The sequence below is a fragment of the Rhipicephalus sanguineus genome, chromosome 4 (genome assembly GCF_013339695.2).
Source record: "Rhipicephalus sanguineus isolate Rsan-2018 chromosome 4, BIME_Rsan_1.4, whole genome shotgun sequence".
Lineage (NCBI taxonomy): Eukaryota > Metazoa > Arthropoda > Arachnida > Ixodida > Ixodidae > Rhipicephalus > Rhipicephalus sanguineus.
In genome coordinates this window covers 183,418,295-183,435,330 of record NC_051179.1, presented here as the reverse complement: position 1 = coordinate 183,435,330, position 17,036 = coordinate 183,418,295, and the positions used below count along the sequence as shown (strand labels likewise).

Sequence of the window (17,036 nt, the reverse complement as noted above, 5' to 3'; positions counted from 1 at the left end):
ACATAATTTTATTTGCAGAAAAAACGCAAATAAGCCCCCAAGAAAAGAGACAAGCGACCGGGACATTCTACAAGTGACTCGGTGAAAAAAAGAATCCCGAGCACGCTTACTGCAAGCAGAACTGGCAAGCCTGATACGCTTGCACAACAGAGAGCAATGGGAGCAAACCTCGAGCAGTCGTCGCTCGTAGTTGATGATGGTGTCGGCCAACACCGAGTTGGCCAGGGTCGGTGGTCCATCTCGCAGGTGGCCAGAAACATGCTCAATCAGCTCCCGGTAGTGGCCCAGCACCTACGTTCGTCGTGCAAGTCAAACAGTTTGATTCCCATGTCCTCTCAATTTATAGTCATCGGAATACTTCTAAAGGGACACTCGAGAGAAAAATGATTTTCCTCGTATTACTAATTTACAGTATCACAATACCAAAACAACCACATGGGTTGCAAGAAGACACTGGTAAGCGAGACATATGTTTTCACAAGATGTGTCTCATATGGCCTCGTTACAGGTAGACGTGTGTCCAGTTCGACTTTTATTTCACGGGTGGATGACATATTCACGAGCTGTACAATTCAGAGTAGAAGTATTCAGCTAGCTTTACCATGCAACCGATCAACAATGCCCAGCTTCTGTTTTCGTGTATTCATTTTGGCACTTGCTAAGCAGTTTCCTTTAAGCTCCTCTGATGCTGCCTCTATCTCTTTGGCAGCTTTCGCATGTCTCAGAGTTTTTTTCTTGTTTTAATAGCTCAGAAAATTCCCTTTCATCCCTTGAGATAGTGACTCATCTTCTGTCGTCCCTTCAGTCGGTCTTCAATGGTTTGGGAGAACCTGCCTACTACTCGCCTTGGTGCTTTATTCCTAACTCCAATTGGAAATCAGCCTAGTTATGGTTTCATTCATTTCCTTAATGTTGTTTTCATCTTCTTGCTCTACAGCAGCATGTTCGATTGCAAGGGCAATCCTTAATCCATCGGTGTTTTAAAATCTAGGTTGGCCTATCTTCTGGTCTTGTTTTATTCGAGAGAACAAGGCCCAAATGTGTCTACCCTCCACTCCTTACCCTCCATGGATCCCCATACAACACGAAGCTTCCTTCCTACTGTTAGGGCTCTTCCCACTTCTGTGCTTTTGGAGGAAGGTGTCCATTATACGGGGTCAACCTCATACTGAAAATTGCATTAGCATTTCTCTGCTGCCATTCTCAGGATTGATTATTGACTGCTGGCTGCTTTCTTCCTACACTCACGTTGAAATCTGCCAAGACTATAGCACACTGGGTTCACAACCTTCTCATTGCTAATTCAACATCTTTGTAGAATCATTCTACTTCCTTGTCGTTTATATTGCCCAACCATTTCTGAATGGAATATCTTACCTTTCACATCTCTACATAGCATTGACTTAATTGCTCATACAATATATCATAATTTCTTAGATTCTGTACAATGCCTCGATATACTTACTTCAATGTTCATGTTCTGCACCGCGCATTACTCACTATTTTGTGGCTTAACTTTATGTGCCATGTTCTCTTATTTATTCTTGCACACTTACATTGTTCTCAATGTTTGTTACATTTTGTACTTACACTATGTCCCTCCTGCATGGGCCCTTCACAAGCCTGCAGTATTTTTGTAAATACATAAACAACAATAAAAAGTCTGTCTCACCCTAGCTATTGCTACCCTTTCCCTGGTACTGTAGGATCAATGTTGCCTGCAATTTCTTAGCCGATCAGAAACCCCCCACCATACTCTCTCTCTTCTTAGGGAGCAGACGAGGTGGCCGTTCGCCAGTACTGTATATGCTTTCCCAGTTCTCCTAACCTCACTAAGGCCAATGACATCCCACTGGCTCTACAAGGAACTTTGCTAGCCTAGCTTTACTTGAGAAAGTTCATGTGTTGAGCATCGTGAGGCTCTACAGCGTATTTGGATCCAGTGATTCGTAGCACCCTCTGCTGCATTACAAGTCTGACGACTGCCAATGTGAGATGCCTGACAGTTACCAGGGTCCAAGAAGCAGTGTAAATTCTAAGTGCCATGTCGGAGGTGGAGGGCAAATACTGCACCGGGAAGGCCAATTCCTGTTCTGGGGAAATGCGTCTCACTGGAATGCACTGAACATTCTTTTTCTTAAACTTTGTCGTAGCACGGCAAAGGAGATGGACACCAGAAAGAAACTTACGACGACACATAGCACTAACTTGCAACAAATGTTTATTTCCGTTTTCCAGCAGTAGTTGTAACTCTCCCCATCACCACGTGACACATGTGCATTTCATTTTGTCACACAATCAACCCGTAAACCACGAGGCACTTTTCGAAATGGCCTAATTAATTCACATTGCAGACAGATACTGTAACTCTTTCTCGGATAAAGAAATCAATGGGTTGCTGGAACACGCATCATTAAGTACCTCTATGCTTCTATAATTAGCCGCGTTGTCTCGCACCTATTCCTGTTCAAGAAAATGACCAACAAGCCAACCTTATTGAGCATTCTTAGTTTGGTCGAACCAAAACTACTACTATGGCCTCATAGGACCACGGCGATGCTTGCTAGTTCCAGCCACCACACTAATCCTCTGGCGCTTGTCAAGTGTGGGTGAGGACTTACACCTCACAAAAAAGCCTGCAGGTGAGGCCCCTATCAGCAGGGTAGAAATTGAAACTGGTGGGGGAATCAGCTAGAAGAGAGAATGGCTTCTGTGTTTCACGAATGACTATGTGCCTGTGTTGTGACCTCAATGGCCCCGGTGGATTTCTTGCACCTCATGAAGCATACTGACGTCTCTATGTGCCTGTGTTGTGATCTCAGTGGCCCCGGTGGATTTCTTGCACCTCATGAAGCATACTGACGTCTCTAGCATACAAAGCGTCAGTAGCTGTTAGTTGGCAGAGGCTGTTGATGTCAGTTGAGAAATGCGTTGTCCTTGCATGCTAAAAATAGACAATTAAGGTGGATGTCCCATGAGCAACTTTCTTTTTTATTTCAATACGTGTCACAGAAATTATGTTGTTGGTGGCGTTGGTTGTCAGTGTCAAATTGCGATGAATGCAAACAATAAAAATCAGGGGTTCGAGTTGCAATCGAACCCTGGCATTGTGTTTGGCAGTCAAGTGTTCTACCAAAGAGCTGCGCCTGTGCTTGAAACTGCTCTGGAAAAAAACTCGATACAAGCGTCATGTAGTGCGAGGGGTCATGTTTACACATGTAATATTGCGTGGCAGACGCGTAGAACCACACCACACATCACAACATGCAAATGATGCGAGTGGGTGGTATAAAGACCCACCCATTACAAAGCACTTGGCCATAAGTAATCATCATCATCAGCTGCATCAATGAAGTGTACAGCTGTGCAGGTGCGCACGCATATTGCCTTGTGTATACGGATGTGTAAAGGCATTTTGCTACTTGACGGAATGATGAATTACGGCATAGTAGGCACTTTGCAACTGTACTTAGGTAGCACCCTAGGAGAGTTCACAATGACTGATATCATGCACACAAATGTTCGTTTTCTCAAAGCACAACTGAGGTGTGTACTGAGAAGCGAAGTGTGGCATGCAATGAGAAGGCAATGTGAGCAGAATCCAATTACACTATCACGTTGCAATCCTGGAGGCCAAGCTTAAGCGTGCTCCAGGTATTCTTTTTATAATATTGTACCCTCAAGAACAAGGCAATTACAGAGGGAAAAGGGTAAGAAATAACCACTGGAAAGTGAATCCTAAAAAAAGGGAGAAACTGAGAAACGAGTGCTCACAGCTGGGTGACTAAAGGACAAGGAAATAGTTGGGATATGTTTGACATACACAATTACTTTTCTAGATATGTGGACATTGTTCGAATCATTCAGACTGGAAGCATGCATCAGTTGAGAAGAAGAAGGTCAAAAACGCAAGTGAAGGCACAGTGCAGTATTACATCCCACCACAAGGAGATGATGGCCTAAGAGAATAGGTCGGCTGCATAAGCCATTTTCAAACTTTGAGAACCCATATATCAAAACTGGTCTTATCCTCAGAATCTAATGCAAGTGAATATGACTCTTAGAATCCCTGGCTACAATTCGTAAGTTGCAATGCCTTTCGTGAAGTAATTAGCTCAATATTACAGCGGAGTTGTAAATAACGCACCTACTTGATTTTGCAGTGCCCATCTGTATACAAAAAGTGCCTAGTGCCCCCTGAGATCAGTGGTGTATTTCGAAGCATTCTGAAGAATCAAAGGGGAACCCTTTGTGCCCTCTATGGAGTGGCGGAACAATGTAAAGGAGCAGAAAAAACCTGTCGGTTTCGCCACATCAGTCGTGTTGAGGTGCTGCACTGCCACGGTTGTGCGTGGCAAGTAGGCCTCGGCCGTACATTGTGAGAATGCCCAAGTAGCAGCACGCTTATGAAGAACAGCGAGGAGAGCAGAGACGGGAGTGCCCTTGTCAGCTCAACTGGCCACACATCTTCACAGAATGTAATGGTCTCAATTTTTTAATTACGCAAACTTCGGCAATCAGTTAGGTGTTCGATGTGATTTCTTGCACACATAATGGGGATGGATTACTGTGACAGTAACACAACTTGATAGATGGAGTCCTGCTACGTACCATGTATAATGTTTAAATAATGTGTTAATAATAAAAGAAAATTGCGTTACTAATGAACCTCCCTGTGTGGCTTTTTCTTACATGATGGTACACAGATTGGTTGATGCTGTTTTACCGTGAAGAGGCGCCACGTATCCTGGTACCGTTGTCACCATAAAATAAAATGATTACTCATGTATGGAAAGCAAGCATGCTTCCTTAAATCCACGTGACACACAATCTCCTCATCCTAACCAAAATTCAAGCATATGTCCACACTAGTTTAACATAATGACTAAGGTAACAGGAGCACATAAAAAATAAAGTGACGTTTCATAATATTCTTTTGTGTGGTCTACAGATAGCTTCTTTATTTGAATATATCCTGAAGGCCCACAGTGCATTACCGACAGTACAACAAAAAATAATGTCTAGAGAATCGAATTAGAAAAATCATTCAGCTTAAATGTTTAAGAAAACTGTGAACAAATAACGCTGAGGCCCTGTAGTGTCTTTGTTTGGTAATAGTGTTTTCGAGTTTCTATCTGCTATTTCACATTAAGGCCGCAGCAGAGCCAGCTAACCCTTTGCTCTGCCAACCGAAAGGAATGTGTCCACACTGTAGTGAATCTTATGCCATTCACCACAAGGCATAACCATGGGGCACAATGTTTGCACCTGGCAGCAGTTTATGGAATGCTTTGGATGTTAAGTGTTGTTTAGCTTTTGTCACAGTCCTTCTGCTGTTTGAGGGGGAAATGGCACAGGGGGGAAGTAGCAGTCAATCAGCTGGCATCCACCGAGGTTGAATTCGCCACTGCAGATTCACTCGAGCATGCTTCCTGCGAGCTACGCATCCCAGAGAACACAATACGAACAAAGCGCAGAACAAAACAGCCATGCTTACCTTTCCGGCGAAACTGTCGGGCTTGCCATCGGCATAGTACTCGTACGATGGGAACGTGAAGCCTGAAGGCTCAAGCTGCAAAGAGGCAAAAAGAAGAGACACCATGGATATATGCAAACACCAATGCTTGGAATTTCCCAAAAACAATAAAGAAAACCAAGTAATGTTTGCTGAAAGAGCATACGCGTAAATTGCCGAAAACATAAATAATATTTAACAATTTTATCGGCACAAATGCTACCTTTGGTAGCACTGCTATCATTTTGACGTGGAAAGGTGCATTACGTACGTGACACTGCCTCGCTTCACCTTCTGCAATTTAGGCAGCATGGTTTTGTATTTGTGTGCAGATATTTTGACCCTTGCCACTTGCAATGGTTGACTATTGCATCGGCAATAGAGGATCGACAATCCTCTTGTAGAATTGTGGAATGCTGTCCAATCCCAAGATGTGCAACTGTACCCCTTGATCTGAATGACTGCAAACTTTCTGCATTTATTTGAATTGCTTTCCTCAGACTCTCATCCTCTCTGTCTTGCCTGTTAGGAAAGAAGTTAAAACTAGCGAAAGAATTAAAACGCAGAAAGAAGAGAATGAGAGCAGGTCAAATAAAAGCAAAAAGTTTGACAGTGATTGTCCATGCGCACAAAATGGTACGTAACCTAAAACATGTTGGTGCTGGAGAAAAGATTGACGGGTTGTTTAGCGCAAGAAAATAAACTCTCAGGTGTGTGCTAAAATGGTAACAGGACCAAAGAATTAGATTTTCACTGTCAAGCACTCCAAAAAATTCTTTTGATGAATATCTGGCATTGTGCGCAGACATCATTGTGGTTTTTTCGGCGCCAAATAAACTAGGTAGCCTGTGCCAGAAAACTAATCCAAGTGGAGTGACGAAAACTAAACGTGCAAAACAGCACACTAACAGATACATACGTGGATTGTTGTACAGGCGTTGTATACCAGATTCGGTTAAGTTGTGGAAAGAGTTACATAGGCCAGACGGGCAGTAATGACAGGCTGCATGAGCATAGCAATAAAATTAACAAGACACCGCCAGATGGATTCCTGTCCCTGCACTGCAAGAAATGCAAATGTTACCCATGCTTTCAAGATACCGCCATCTTAGGTAGGAGTGGGTGTGAAGTAACATGCTTAATTGTGGAAGGTGAATGGATAGATAGGGCTGGCAGTGCATGTGTCAGCAGTCCGTCGATTGCACTCTCAAGAAAAGAGCTACAATACCTGCGCATGACCTGAAAGGTGCGATAAATGAATTTTGTTTCTGTGTGCAATATGAAAAAGCTGTGCGCAAAATAAGTGTACAAGAACCACATGGTGCCCAAAAATAAATCATTTGTTGGAAGTGCAGCGCTGTGTGCGTGTCTCCGTGTTCTTCTTGTGTCCCGTTACCTTTGTGCTACCATAGTTATTCAAAAATGCTGTACCGACAAGCCCGCCTTGCAACTTTACTGATAGCATAGAGTTTCTCACAATAATACCTAGAGGGAAATCTGGCGCCACCGTCTATGCGAATTTCTTAACGGGCACCGTTGCTTTGTAGGCTGGTGTTGAGCGAGGCTTCGGCTAAAAAGTGGATACGACTGCGTAAATAATGCTTCTCTGAAACAAAACTTTTATAAATGGAGCTCACTGACACGTATTATATTCTAGAATAAAAGCCCACCCATATTTACGGCATAACCAAACAACAAAAGAAAGAAACAGACAACGAGCAGTCGCAGAGTGAACGCTGGCCTTGTCATCTGCAGTCCATGTTTAGCAGCCGTTCGTTACTTTTTACGCTTCGTAAAATTATACATCAACCCATAAGTTTCCAAAGTTAGATAAAACTCATTTCTGTGCAATGACAAAAAAGCAATAGCTTACTACGTGCTCCTTCAGTACGAAATCAACCATTTTGACGCAAGGAACGCGTTGAAGCCAGACGCTCCTTCGAGGTGTCCGGGCTCTTTGTGAACGAAACCAATCAGAGCCAACTCCGAAACGCACATATACAGTCATTTCCAGGCATGCCACAGCTCACTAGCAGCAATTTCCCTCTAGGTAGTTGTGGGAAACTCTATGCCCGATAGTATTTGTTAACGAGTAGTCCGACTACGCCACGGGGTCACCAAGCGCTCTTCAAAATCGAAACCCCCTCCGGTTGTAACATACGAGCATATAATCAAACATTCGTCTCTCACTGGGGCAAATGAGTTTTGCTGCCACTATTAACGAGTCAGTAGCCACTGATTAAGCAAAAAACAGAGGTTCACAAATTTTCTGTCACCGCTCTTTTAATGTGGTTCCTTCCTGAAATGAAGCCTGTATAGGGTCTTTCCTCACGTTAAGCCACATACATTCTCTCCAAGAACAAGCCACAAAAGTATGGCTGTTTTTGCGCAAGGAAATAACGAGGGTGTACTTCTAGAATACATTCTCTCTCTTCAGACCCACTGTGCATGCGCTACTTCGCCAGCACCACCGCAAGGGCACTGTAGCACGGTTAGAAAACTCTGGAGATGGTGCATGGGAGCAAGCACCTGCTTTAGATTCCGGTATGGTAGCAAGTGTTTCCGACACTTCAGGGCTCGCAAGTGTGTCCTGCACTTTCACCCATTTCATATCCTTCAAATGCGCAGTTGGCGGAGCACTAGGGCAGAACTTTGCATGTTGGATCAATATGCTTGGGCGCCAACTGAATTATATACATTCAATTTTGTCACGCTTCGGCCACATTCAGTCGTCAAAGTCTGGCTGCGGGGCCACAGGTTATTGCGGAAACAGCCGACAATGTCTGAGTGTAGATCGTTCTAAAGCGCCCACCGGTACAAACGTTTCGCGTAGTAGAGCACAGCAAAAGCAATTCCTGACACTGGTATGGTTACCTTTCAGAGCAGCGTCAACTGCTTGCATATCACAAATGTAAACCGCTGTTACTGCCGCGCGACAAGTTCCTCGAACTTGTTGTCGTTGACGATCTGCACCGCCTCGTCTGAATACTTGTCAGATGGCAGCATGGTCACGTTCTTGTAAAACGCGGAGGAAGGAACAACTGAGGAGGGGCCCTGACGTCACTCTCTGTGAAGCCTTGGTTCGATCGGTTACAGAAAAGTAAGGACTGTGTACCTTCGTGAAGCCGGAAGTTGGCCATATTGACTATGGCCACGAGATCAAGCGGAGTCGCCGCCTAGCGGCTTCTGGCTGAACCGCGGCTAGTGTAGATTGCTCCATGCGTCGTCTGCTAGCCCCGTTGTGTTTGCATGTGCGCGTACGTCATGCAGATCCTCAAAAGGCGGTTTGTTCCGTTGTGTTAGTGCAACTTTAACCGCTCGTACGTATGCCTAACACAATGTAAAGAAGCATTTGGCCTTGATCGGCTGTTTATGTACTGTAATAAGATCAGAGAGTGCACTTGCCGAGAGTGCTGTGTGTGGTCGTCGTACTCTCCGTTCACGAGAGTCATATCAGTGTAGGTGCCGCTCTGTGGTTCAAGCGCATTGCACCTGGCGTTGGCCTAAAGATGAGAAGTATTAAATGTCATGTGAATATAGCCTTTTAGCGGCGCGGTGGTAAAAAAAAAGGCTTGCTTGTACTTGAGCGTTGTGGTTAGGTGTTGTTTATACGTTACGCGAGGAGATTTAGTTGTGTACGGTCCTGGTCTCACTAGAGAGAAATATTTCTGTTAACTCACGTCTGACACTTCGGTACTTAAATTGTCCCCTAAAAAGAACAGAAAATGAAATGACACGGAAATCGCAAAACTGAGTTGCCTTGCGCAATTTTAACTTGTGGCGAAATTTATACAAAAAACACCCGTGTACTTAGATTAAGGTGCGCGTTAAAGAGCGCTGATGGTCAAAATTAATCCAAACGGCATATGTCGTAGTAATTTTACGCGAAGCCACATCTTTTTTTCTTTACATTATCTTGAGCGTTTGTGTTGTGTTGTTTAGATTGACGGAAGGCAGCGGACATTATTCATATGAAAAAACGTACTTTGGTCCCGTGAAACAACCGGACCTTTGTTCCAAAACTGTCGTGCAAGTAATCAATAGAAGAAATTTCCGTGCTTTACACTTACCTTTGTGTAATGTTACTGGAATAAAAACAAGCGTGTGCGTGTGAAACGTCTCCGTAGCGCTAAAGCGCTGTCAGCCACGAAGCTTTCCTCAGTAAACCTATCAACTGTCCTATATTTCATGGAGAACTGAATAAGAAATGCGAATGAATGTTTGAGCACACAGTGCACAAAGTGCTATTTAAACTCATCGTGCAGGAATACGGGCTTTGTTTTTGTTGAGGGGCATCCAAATGAACAAGAAGTAAATAGTTAATTCAGTCGCGCACTACAGCAGTGTGTAGTGGGTGGAACACAATTGCTAAACATGTACAAATAAAACAACAAGAAAACGCCACCTATTGCAAAAACGCCGACTATCGCCGAAGGCGAGCAACCCGTTCGTTGCCAGAATGCGCTTCTCTCACGAGTAATTCTAACGTTCGGCGTGCTTCGTGCATTAATTCGAGAATGAAGAGCGCACATATTACCACAAAGCTGCAGTCAACGCATTTTGTTTGCCGGAAATCGAATGACATCGCTCACAACGAAGCGCTGTTGTGCACGTTTGTATACGCGCCGACAACCGCCTATCCACACTAGCGCGGCGACGGTGCTGCCACCTGTAGCCCGATCTCGCGGCGAATAGGCAGATCCTCTTCACTTATTTACATGCGAACAGCACTGTACAACATGTTTTCTACTAGAAGGCACGTTTCTCTCTCCGGCTCGAAAACACGCATGCCGTGGTCATCGCCGTGGCAATCCGATACAAACGGAACGCGTGCCGTGGCCGTGGGGCGGACGGAACGGAACACGCCGGGCCAGCGCGATATGCAGTTTTAGAATAGCGTACGCAAAGCTTCGCGTTGGCTTTTCGCGCAACTGCGCATGCGTCGTGCGCTAACCGCTTGCAGGCTCCCGTTAAGTGACGGAAATAGCGGGGCGCGAACGATAACGCTAACTTAGCGTGCGCTATTCTAAAACTACCTACTGTTGGCGAAATCATTTCGTCCGAGTGTTCTGCTCTTGCGCTGAAAGTTTATACGAACATTTTAAATTATACCGCAAGAACTTGCTTTTATTTGCTTATTTGAAAATGAAGCTGTTTTATTGGCCGACCGGCCAAATTACTGTTTCGACGACCAAGCGCGTGCAAACGCTGTAATTTTATACTGCTGTTTTTTTTTTCCCATCTGTTTGGGCTTTCAGCCAGACTAGATGCGCCGATACGATTCGAAAAAATCCGCGCATTCTCATCACGGCACTAAAGAATGCTCGGCGATTCGTACTTGGCGTAGGAGCACAAACACGTGTTTCGGGGGGCTAAGCACCGGGGAAATGTGGCGAGCAAGAGCGCGCCGGCAAGGATGCAAGCACAAGAGAACGCCGCGGACTACTGACGCTTGTGGTGTCAATGTTTGTACGACTTTTATTCACGCACTGTAGAGGAAATACGATCGGCTTTGCGCTGGCCCGCATGGTTGGATTGCGCTAAGATTGCGCCTTTCTCACGCGGCACCTGGTGCCCGTGCTCTACGTAAAAGCCCACCGGTGTCAGCATTGCGCAACTGGTGTGCACGGTGCACATGTGCCAACCACACTTGAACGCGTGCCCTCTGTGCTGGGAGCACACTGCTAAGCGAGCATCGTAAGTAGGTGCACAAGAAAGTTGTTACTGTAAACATATAGAACACGAAACTATGATGTCCTCATTTCGTCTTGCGGGCCACAAATGTTTCCTGCGCGCTGTTGCAAGCGTGGACACTGCTTTCACTGACCTGCAAGGCGTTCATCGTGCAGAGCACAGTGGTTCCGTTCTGTCATGGCGCCTTAGCACGATTTCGCTGAGCACTTGAAATCTTTCATCTGCTTCATCCACTGCACGGTACCGTGGATGAAATACGCTCTAGCGCCTCCACGCACTGCTCAGACCCCGTGGCTATACCAACAGGCTTTATAAATGTAGGTGGGTACTATAACCGCCGGGACAACAACGCGGCAGAAAAAATCAACCACGATTCCGTACGAGTCCTACGTAAGCACGTACGGAAGCGCACATGCAGCCGCCGCTACACAGCAAGGCGCGCCACGTAACCATAGCAACGCCGCCATTGTGCCCAGTGCATATGGACACTCAGGTGTCATTTCCTACACACTTTTCTCCCAGCGCGCGGGAATGGGCCAACATTTATAGGAACTTTTTGGGCTATACGGGGCCTCTCCTGTTATATAAGTCCCTTGTCAGTTCGTGTACTCGAAAGACTTATATCGCCCTTCAGTTGAGCTCCGGAGATGCCACGGCCGAGCGCAATCGAGCGATTACAGTGAACTGTAGTCCAATGGACTACGCGCGCGTTTCATTTTCGCGCTCAGTGGAAGTCGCTCTCTCTCTCTCTCTCTCTCTCTATATATATATATATATATATATATATATATATATATATATATATATATATATATATATATATATATATATATATTGTCCTTTAAAAATCTAGCGACTTTAGGTGCAAGTGCTTCGTTGCCGCCGAACTGCTTTTAGGCTCCTCAGCCATATATGGATGGATATATGCTATGAGCACCTGTGCGTCATCAATCTTAAAATAATAATAAGAAATAAGACACTCTTCTTTAAGTCGGCCTTATGCCTTGTGAACTTCTATTAAATTGATCTTACTATAGAAAAAAAAAGACTGCATAAATCCATAGCCCAACTCTCTGCGTAAGGGCCCTTACGGCAAAATGACCTTACTTTCCCCAATATTTATTTTGCCCTTTAATACTTTTCCACTAGCAATCCTGTAACAGTCTCTTACTTAATTATTTTTATTGCGGATGTGTTTACACTTACATTGTTCTCCCTAAAACCCAATGCTTCATGTAGGCTAGTGCCCAAACGTATAGTAACCGGGTGGATTTCTCCACATCCGATTACAACGTGCTCTGTCGTTGTTTCAGCTTCCACGGCAATTGCGTTGTTGTTCCTTACTCAATCTCAATTCCCGACCTCGCTTCAAACCGTAATGCGCATGCTTGTTTGCTTGCTTTTTACTTGTCATAAAATACCTCCCTCCTTAATTCCTCTTTGACCTTTCGGTAGTTAATCCGGGCCGTATTTTTTTTTTTTTCTGGTTTGCCAGAGACTCGGCGCCGCCAACGCCAGAATCCTGCTACGCTCTAATTTCGCATGAGAAAATATCGACTTGTACTTCTCTCTTTTTATTAAGGTGGTAGGCCACTCAAAAAAATCTTTTTTTTCAAGAGCAGCCAGCGTTGAAATAACCTTTTCTCCAAAACAAGCATGTCTTATTTAACTTACCCAGCCATTTATAGTGCAAAATATTGATTATTTTTTGGGAGGTGATCTTTGTAAAAAATTGCATTAAAAGTGGTAGTCCCGCCAGCCGTGATAAGTGACTAAGGTGGCGCATTTCCGCGCGGTCTGTTGTCGTCGGGCTCATCGTTGTCTGATGGCGACGATTTTCTTGCGGCGGGGGTCGAAGGAATTTTCGACGTGGCGAATCACTTCAGTTTTGACCCGCTGGCGAGGAGCGATTCGTCGGGAAGCGCGTCAAAACAGAAATGGCGGCTACGACGTCATCGTAACTTGTACCGGCTGCAACGCTTACGTAGGGGGAAGTAGGGGGGTCACCTCGGGTCACCTCCGAGGGTGTCGATGCACTAGGTGCGGCCTATAATGCTGGATCGCGCTCGCGAATTTCAAAATTCATATAAAATACCTTCCAAGCTTTATTCGCTGTCGATATTTTGCAGATGGTACACGCACGTACACGGGAATCGATCCAGCAGGCTATCTCGGCCGCGAAATTTTGTGTCAGTACCCCTTTAAGCTCTCTTGGGGCTACAATACAAGTACACTAGAAAGGTGCCCACTACACCATAAATCACAATCTTTGTGAAGTTGGGAACCCTACTAAGCCATTATTCGTCATTCTGCGGAGAAGCGAGGCACCAGCTACACGTCTGTAAGGCATTATGTGCACTTTGTTGAAGCGACGACTGATGACAATGAAGAATTATGGCTCAGCCCTTTTTAATGGGTTGGAAGCTTTAAACGGCCCACCAGTTATGTAATTTGCATTGGGTGACGCCCGGTCGCTATTTCCCTCTCCCGTGATGCTGTATAACATACGTTGACGTGGAAGAGAGACGGGGGGGGGGGGGTGGGGGCGAAGAACTTTACTGAGACCTCGAGGAAATGGATCATGTGGTTATGGGCTTTCTTGGCAACCAATACAAGTGCACTTGCGAGGAACCCACACGCTATAAATCATTGTAATTTTACTGAGACGGGCAGTCCAACGGGCCCGCGACGCAGCAGAGAGACTTGGTCTTTCTGTTCCGACGTGGGAGCGGCCCGCAACGTGCTAGGGCGCGTTCCGAGGGACCGAAATAAAGTTTATTCATCCGTCCATGCATCCCGAGGAAATGGATCATGGGCTTATGGGCTTCCTTGGCAACCAATACAAGTGCACTTGCAAGGAACCCACTACGCTCTAAATCATTGTAATTTTACTGAGACCCCGAGGAAATGGATCATGCGCTTATGGGCTTCCTTGGCAACCAATACAAGTGCACTTGCGAGGAACCCACTACGCTATAAATCATTGTAATTTTTGAGAAGTAGGGCAGCAGGCACTCTGCCATTTTTCGTCATTCTACGGAGAGCCGTGGTACCTGCTAAACGCATGTAAGGCATTATGTGCGCACTTTGTTGATGCTGTGCCTGATGACAGGGCCGTACCCAGGAATTTTTTTCGGGGGGGGGTTTGCGTGTAGAACGGCTGCCATTTTTTAAGATTTATACTGGCTTATTTTTGTGAATAAATCACGTACATCGCTTACTTGTAATAATTCGATGGTACTTTTCAATTATTTGTACCCAAATAAAGAAATTGGTATGTCAACCTCAAATTCTGGTTAAAGCAAGAAATAAGTTTGGACAATAGCACCACCAAAGCCGGGGACACCGCGACCAACGGCTCCTGATGAAGTAACACAATGTAACCACGGTACAAAAACGGTATGTATGTGTTACAAGCTGCCACTCTAGCGTCGCCAGCGCGAAGTCGGCGACGGGAATGGCAGCAGGTTAGGTCGTTCCGTACGTAAGCAGAGACAGTGAAGAGATCAGAGACGTGTGTGGGGAAAAACAAAACTCTAGTGATATTGCAGCACGAGGAATCTAGTACAACACTTAATACCAACTAACAAAATACATATAAAATCAATAAATCAGCTTACAAGAGAGAAGTATTACAAACTACACAAAACTAACCAACAATAAAACTACAGATGAGAAAGTCCGAAGGTATAAGCAGGTGAAGGGATACCTGTGATGACCGGCAGCTTCGAGTCCACGACGATCGGATGCAAGAGTCAGAGAGTCAGATCGGATGCAAGAAGTCAGTCAGTTCTGGCACAACTGCGATGTCGGCGGTGTTGCAGCGCTGGTGTTTCCGGTAGGCTAGTGCTTGAAGCCGATCTCTGGGCAGATTGAACTTACTCGAGATTCAAGTACCGATGCCCTACGTTACAGACGTTAATTTCGCGTCACAACTAGACGAATGGCTAAGTTTAGGTGGCCAGCCGATACGGAGCCACAACCACTTAAGGGATACTTCTTGATCTCCTTCTACACCATGTTGGTCAGCAACTAGACCTGCTTAGCAAGGCGAAATCCTGCGCTTAAATCGACCTCCGTGTCCCCTCATTCTCGTCCTGGGGGAAAAGAGACCTCTACATGGGTCCAATCATGCACGTTTCATTGTTAGAACTCCACCCTAAAAATATATTGACCGCGTCCCTTTTTAATTAGGAGAGGGTCCTCAACTGAGCGAGAGTGACAACCTGTTGGGGTTCTCTCATACGGCTTGTCCACAAGCAGTTTTGCCCGTGGGAATGGTCAGTTTCCTTGGTTTCAGCCGGTGCGTCTGCAGTCTACAGCTGGTTCGGGGTGCATCGCGGCCTTTGACGACCCTGCCGACGCCGCCGTAGGTACAAAGGATCAAACATCGGCGACTAACGTTTGAAGAAGAACACCCCATTCAGTACTTCCCTGCACTAAAGACCAGTCTTTTCATGAGCGAACGGTTTCCACCGGTCAGCGGGGGAGTGCGGCGCCCGTTAATTTGCCGTTACGCCGGGTCGCAAAAATGGCAGTCCGTGACAGTATGTATGCAAGCAAACAAACAAGTCGCCCGACATTCCGATCTTCTTGTTACCGTTCGCACATTCTGCTTGCTGGATAGTTTCCTCGTAATTGCGGAAAGAATAGAAGGGTTGAAGCTGGGCTAGCTGGGTTTAGCTTTAATCGACTCTTGAAACATAGAGGGAAGTTTAAACGAGGAAGTTTTTCCTTCTCGGCAACTTGCAAAATTCTGTGAGGACTTGTTCTGGGGTCACTTGAAGTTCTCGATGGATGCTGAGCAGTGCTAGTCCGGTCAATCTGTCGTTGTTCATATTGCACCTCCACCAAATGTCACGGGAATCAGGAATACACTGAAGAGGACAGAAGCGGGTATATTACAATCTTTACAAGTAGCTGTGGCACCGAATGGCTGCCAGCATCTCGCGCCGCATTCCAGCTTCTTCTTTGTCTCTTCATCCCTGGGTTGTCTCCACGGCATGCTCATGCAGAATGCCTCGTAACAATATGATTTCGAAGGTAGCTCTTCAGCCTTCTCAGTGTGGAAAAAGTCCGTTCCGGGGTCGACGTCGACACGGGTAAAGTCGCCAGGATAGAAAGTAGGCTGTGGATGTTCGGAAAAAAGTCGCGGTTGCACATCTCTAAGGCCTGTAAAGCACAAGCTGGGCGATTCTTTTCTTCGATCTGGCAGCATTTGTTCACCCACAGTGTGAACTCTGCTTCGATGACATTAGCGGACGGAATGTCGCCAAGGTAAAACTGCACTGCATCATCAATATCAGAAAGGCTAGCCGATGCGCAGAATTTCGGCAGCAGCATGTTAAGGCCAACCACGACCTTCTTATGGGCATCGAACCAATCTCTTAATTGATTTTCGAAGTCAGCCAGCAAAGGCAAATACACATTCCTCCGGTAGTACTCTTCGGGAGTAGCAGAAGGTACGTTGCTTCTTTGCATCTGCCTTCCAGTGATGCGTGGTAGGGCCATCTCAACATTTGTGATCTTCAGCAAAGAGAGCGACTTCAGAAAAATCTTATTAAATTCCGTTTCCGCACTAGCCCTTTTTGTGGAAAGAACGTCTATAACATTCTTTACGTGATCGCGCGCTTGAGCCAAGTCACAGTCAATTTTTTGAAGAAACTTGCAAAGTGGCAGTGTCAAAGAGAAGAGGTCGCTACAGATCTGAAGCGAAACGACAAACTCGGGCTTCGTAATGGCATTGAGCAGTTGAGAAGCTTTTGATGAAGTATCAGACGACGCGGCCTCTTCTTCCAAATATTCGAGGAATTGTACAATAGGCACG

General features: G+C 45.6%; 1 protein-coding gene across 1 annotated transcript in view; it reads right to left on the bottom strand.

Annotated features, from left to right (window-relative positions):
- LOC119390951 (neprilysin) overlaps positions 1 to 17,036 on the bottom strand; it is a 143,618-nt gene that overhangs the window by 78,203 nt on the left and 48,379 nt on the right. The window contains exons 2-3 of the mRNA XM_049415440.1: positions 5,498 to 5,572; positions 169 to 291 (exon numbers count right to left, since the gene is read on the bottom strand). Coding sequence (XP_049271397.1) covers positions 169 to 291; positions 5,498 to 5,572 — 198 coding nt within the window. The remainder of the gene's footprint in view (positions 1 to 168; positions 292 to 5,497; positions 5,573 to 17,036) is intronic.